At 40.8% G+C, this 6000-nt stretch overlaps 1 protein-coding gene across 2 annotated transcripts in view; it reads right to left on the bottom strand.

Moving 5' to 3' along the window:
• Positions 1-851: 851 nt before the first annotated feature.
• Positions 852-6000, bottom strand: part of CALCR (calcitonin receptor) — a 169627-nt gene continuing 164478 nt past the window's right edge. For both annotated transcript variants that reach the window (XM_057432491.1, XM_057432492.1), the window contains one exon: positions 852-1322. In XM_057432491.1, the coding sequence (XP_057288474.1) occupies positions 1101-1322 (222 nt within the window). In that variant the 3' untranslated portion in view covers positions 852-1100. The remainder of the gene's footprint in view (positions 1323-6000) is intronic.

Raw genomic sequence — 6000 nt, 5'->3', positions numbered from 1 at the left:
CTAATTTCAGAAGAATTTCAAATAGATTATCGATGTTTATGGCAGGACTAGTTTAAGATTAGGCACTCTGAACCAGATTCTAAAACCAGATACCTCCTGTGCTAAGACATCAATTTGACATCTCTTACCTGCGATCCTTTACTGCTATGGTCATAATTTTATAAGAGACAAGAACTCATTTAGCATTCATCTCAGAATGGCTATTAAAGAAAATAATGATTTCCAAACAAATTTCCCAGCTTATTCAGAGTGAAAGAATCGTGGCTTAATGATGAGTTCCTGGGAAGAGTGATAGGTTGAAAATTTTTCCTATAAATAAAAATTTTTGATCTATCAGTACTGTTAACAAAAACTATTTTGAGATGCCTTCAGGACTTGTTTGATGCAGCCTAAAGAACTGATCTGTTTCTCTGAAGGCGTTTGAGATCTTGGTATGCAATGTCTATTTCACTTTCCTTTGCTTTATGCACCTGCTAATGGGATGATAATATTTTGGGGTATCCTGTAGGGATGGTAATAATTTGGGCATCCCTTGAAGATCAAGATCTGAATACTTTGGAGAGACCCTTTTTCTGTTCATATGTTTGATTTGTCTTGCAATGTGCAAAACCTTTTAAGCAGTCACTGAGCTTATTAGAAGGGGGAAAACAAAGGACTCCAAGCTAGTTACATCTTGTGAAAGTTGATAGCTCAAAATCTAGTGTTAAAGGAAAGTACTGAAAGCAAAAAGTACTGAAAGGTTCCAATTGCCTTGTACCTGTTCTTTCTTTCCAATTTATTATGGGCTACCTGGCACTTACTACTATTTACTACATGTCACTCCCACGACTGGTATCAGGAAATGTGAAGATTACATAGCCCGGATAGTAGGTCCATGCTCACTCCCTGCTGAAGTGCACAGGAAGAAATGCTATTCCCAGGTCTGCATCAGACTCCCTCTGCGCCATTGCTGTCAGAGGCTGATGTGGTTTGACAACTATGTGTTTTCACCTGGTCTTGACCTCTGACACAGCGGCTTGGATTTGCACACTCCCACCCTTGTCCCCACTTTGTTCACAAGTAGAATGTGAAATGATGTATTTGCAATGGCTGGTGCTGAGCTAGGCAGATGTCTCCCCAGATTTTAATGCAACAAGTTCAGAGTCCTCTATGTATCTTCCATTTAACTGTTCATTGTTGGAATCATGATGGTACAAGTAGACAGGGACCTCCGTGATAGATGTGGCAGTGTAGGAGGTAGATCGCGTGGAACAGTGTTCTCGGCGCCTTTGGCCCCACTGAGTTTTGTACTGTGTCCACTGCCTCTTCAAAGCTCCTTGTACCTGTTAAAGAAACACATAGCTAGGCATAATCTAAATCCCTATATGAGACGTTCTAAAATATGTTGAAGGAAAGAAAGGAAAGGAAAGGAAAGGAAAGGAAAGGAAAGGAAAGGAAAGGAAAGGATTTAGGTCTAATTCCATTAGGTTCAATCTATCCCTCTCCTCACCACTGCTCCCAGTTCCAGAAGCAGTAGCAGTTGCTCAGGTCTCAGCCTTAACTCCCTCGCTACTTACCCTATGGTAGCAATTACAGTTTCTGCAGTTGCTGCTTGTGAAGAGAGGGTATAGGTGATCTGTTCCCACAAGAGGTAAATGTGAAACAGACTGCTACAGGGGAATACAGCAGAATGCTACAGTAGAAGAGAGAAAAGGAAGGAGGGATGTGGATTAAAACCTATCTGATGCTGCAGTTGGATCCTTGCCCCTGGAACGGCAAATGCATTGTGATCCCTGAAGAAACTTAACCTTGAGCACAACTGGCCATGAATGGCAAGTACACTTCAAGAGCTTTCCGGGGGTAATTTTGTAGAAAGAGTTGGAGGATTAGTACTGCAAAACAGAGGTTTTGTTCAGGTAATTTAAGAGCAGGTTATGTGCTGGCAAAAAAAATAGCATTGGTCATAGCCCTCTGCATCACAGAAAATCTCAAACTTTGGGCATTAACCTTCTAGGAATAAAAATATTTTATTCAACATTTACATTAAGAGTGATGTTATATATATGGTGCTAGGAGATGACTTGATCTATTGAGTCCTTCCAGGGAATAAGAATCCCTTCTCTGACTGCATATTCAGGTGTGCTGGCACTCACACTGTAACTAATGCTGGACACAGTGAGGATAAAGCAGAATTCTTGGGTGTGCAGGGCTGCTCTGCAAACCTGCAGCTATCTCTTCACCACCACCACCAGGGTCTTTAGCACCTCTAGCCACCATGAACCTCTGGCCTTCTGTCCCTAAGTATCGAAGTGTTTTCATTTCACAGCAGTTCATCCATTCAGATTTATCTCAGGGTCTTTAGTGAAGATGGCAAGAACATGCTCTTATAGCCTTCCTGTTCCTCTCCTATCTATCTCCCTTCCCCTGCCCCTTGCATAGACCTCAAGGCTTTGATGGCTCTTGTATAGGAAGAAAAGCTGCTGTGAAGGTGATGAGCTCCTTCTGAGTTCTCAAGCTGCTCTCATTAGAACTGGACCACTAGGGCAATCACATGTCTGGAGACAACATGTTTAACTGAGGAGGGAAGAACAAAGTCACTGAGTCTTAAAAACCCTGCCATGAGGAGCTTATAGTTTTCTTCTCAGAAGGGAATGACACTTAAACTGTATGTACGGTCAAGGAGAGAACAGGCACATCCCTTCCAGTTCAGTCCACAATTAGGAGTGCCATTATAAAGGTTTAAAAGGCTCCACAGAACAGTGAGAGCACAAGGTCAAAGCAGCTGTGTTTTTATTCTCTGTTGAACTGCTGGCCCATGCAGGAATCTGGCCACAAATGGATAATGGATAGTACAAGCTGCTGCACTTGAGCAAAACAACGTGTTAATCTAGATTTCTGCCACGATTCCAAGGATCTCAGATGATCATAATTCAGTGCCAACTAAAACTGGCCATGCATAGATTTTAAATGTGTAAGAAGCATTACTGAAAATCACACGCATGGCTATAATGCATTAACGACCAAAGAGGCTCCTGGGGACCAGGAGGGGCAGAGTGATGACTGCCATGCTTTCTGCTCTGATAGCAGATGAAAGAAAGTAAAGTCAAAAGAAATTAAAAGCACGAGTTTATTTGCTCTGCCTTTTAGGATTTTAAAGAGTTTTCTATTCCCTATTAGCCATTCATGCCTCTCTGGCACACAAGATATATGGTTGGGTTTTTCTTCCAAACAGACTTTCCATTTTGCTGGCCAGCCTTGAAGTCTAGAAACAATCTCAGGCCTGGAAATATGGTCTGGTGAGCAGACTATTGCAGAGACCTTGTATCATCTGTACAACAACTGTTGTTGTTGGACAGAGAACCTACAGTGTTGCTGGACACTGAGATTTATTTATGAAAATGCACAAGAAAATCAGTCATTTTAAAAGTCACATGCAAACCCGTTGTTTATGTGTTCTTCCACTTGAATGAAGGCATCAGCACAGCTATTTATATTTTTACATTTCTTTCTACAGATGGGCTCATGGCACTAAAGTGAGATAGGTGAGGTAGTAGGCAATGAATGCAACATAAAACACTGTCAGGTGGTACTGCGTTTAGCATTGTTTGTCCTGGCTAAACTTCATGTATTTCAGCCTTGAAGTTAAATATTCCAGTAGGAAAAAGTAAATCCCAGAGTATTCAGGCTCCTGTAGTACTAAAATTAATCTCCTTGCCCCACAAGGAATTTTCTCATGAGCACCAATTTTGAGCTCTATGGCAGCAGATGTACACAGCAGCTTGGAAACAATCTCCTGCCATGACTGAAGACCAGACTGTGGCTTTGGTCTATGTCTTTCTGCACACAGCAAGACTGGGGGAAGTTACCTCAGCTTAGTTTTCTTGGGCAACCAAACTCAGACCAGCACTCCCTTTGTGGGAGGACCTAATACCATCCTGGCATTCATTAGTCTGTTGCTGTTCTTCTATAGGTTTTGTGCCTTATATATCTACATATTGTGTAATTGCAGGAATAAATGCTACTCTAGCACAGCTAGTGTAGTTACATAAACTTGCTTGATGTTTACTGGTAATGTGCTGATGCAAGTAGCACCAGACTCTCTTCAGTCCATATTAGAGAGGTGTCATCTTTGACTCTCTGTCTACCTATAAGAAAATAACGAGTGGGTTTCTTAGCATCCCTGCCACTGGCTATGTTAGTCAGTCTGGAAGTCTGAAGCAGATACAATAATTCTGAAAACGGGTGTAATGGTGAAAAGTACCCAAGCACCACCAAAAATCACTCTCAATATGCCTGGAAACCTGAATTCCCATGGCCGTTTGTTCTTACTGCCCAACACTGATGAATGTTTTCTGATAGCTGCTCAACTGTTAATCCTAAAAGGAGTCATTAATCCTAGATGCAGTGTAGAGCTACTTGGAGATAGGTAAGCTGTCCATGAGATTACTTATGGAAGCAATAAAGTACAAAACTGGAAGCAACATTTCAATATCACATTAATTTTTATCTCATTTTGGCATCATCCTTTCCAGATGTGTCCCTTCAGTGATGTCTCGCTGACAATTTATCTATTCAAAGTGGGTATTCAGATAAGAGCCTTTCACAAGGAAGAGGCCTTTTTACTGTGGGCTGCCAGATGTGTCTAAAAGGCTTTCAGAAGCAGCTAGGGGTTTGGTGACTATTGCTGTTTTTTAAGATTTGGATCTAGACCATGCAGCTTCAGTCTATGTAAGGAATGACTGGCTGCTATTGTTGCTTCCTGAAAGCAGTTCAGTCAATGCAGAAGTCCACAGATTGCAGTGCGTCTCTGAGGTTGGACATCTGAATATCATGTATTAATGTGGTGTATTTTCTTAATACAAATACATTTATTCTGAATTCTAAATTAAATGTAATACAACATTTAGTGAACAAAAAAAGAACTGTGTATTTGTTTTAGACTAATTTTCATTCATGGAATGTGGCTTTTAGTTTTCTGCCTTGCATACTATAGATTAGTTCATACGACAGGTAAATTCATCCATACCCTGCAATCTAATTTTGAATTAAATTTTATGTATGGTCTACAATGATGCTGACAAACAGATGTTCCAGATATATTCATTATTGCATAACTTGAAAATTGTATTCCTGGTGTTGTAAATGTGGATTTGTTTTTCTGACACTGGCATTGCCAAAAGTACTTCGGAATTAGAGCTATCAGAGGAAACATATCTAAGAAACAAAAAGCCTTTAAAATACATTATGTTTTCAGTGCATTTTCTTGCAGCCTTTCCTCACTTTTAGCGTTGCTACAGCCTTTAATCTAGGCACAAATCTATATGTTCTAATTAGAGTTGGAGAATTACGGAGTCATCAACCTTTTTTACACTACAGCTACCCAATATGAAGCAAATTTGTTTTTCAAAATCTAATCTGAAAGAAAAGTAAGGTGATGCTGGGGAAAACTAAGAAGGAAGAAGACAGTGTTCAAGACCGTGATTTTTGGGTAACACATTGTTTGGAGGCAAGTGAGAACATGCTAGAGCACTGCCTGTACATATCTATGCAGTCATTCCTATGGGGAAAGGTTGTTTCAGAAACTACTTGGCTACTACTCTTCTTTCTCCATGCCAGGTCCTCCCTACCAGGGAGAATTGGTAGTTTTTCTGTGTTTCCAGGGCATGGAGATTGGACTGTGCCAGAAAGGGATGATAGTAAGGAAGAAGGATGAAAGTGTTACTAGCCTGCAGATTCTGGGGACAGAAAAGTGATAGGAAAAGAGTTGTACATCTCTCCAGCTTTGTTTAATTGGGTCCATGAAACCATGAACTTCTGCAGCATGATCTTTACAGCTATCATTTGATGTTAGGTTGTGGTGTCATTAGCTGCTCATGCTTTGTCATTCTTTTGTATGTCTCCTGAGAAGCCATGCTACAGAATTACAGCAGGAGGCCTTTAATCTTTTCTACTGTTGCACTTTTCTGTATGTTTATGCAGGGAGCCAGCCAGAGGGAAATGGACAGTGATGCTGACAAGTGG

This window comes from Pezoporus wallicus, unplaced genomic scaffold (genome assembly GCF_028554395.1).
Source record: "Pezoporus wallicus isolate ANWC-B61680 ecotype Strahan unplaced genomic scaffold, APGP_CSIRO_Pwel_v1 scaffold_2584, whole genome shotgun sequence".
NCBI classification, from domain to species: Eukaryota; Metazoa; Chordata; class Aves; order Psittaciformes; family Psittacidae; genus Pezoporus; species Pezoporus wallicus.
Note: the sequence above shows the minus strand (reverse complement) of the source record. Positions and strands in the feature narration are given on the sequence as shown.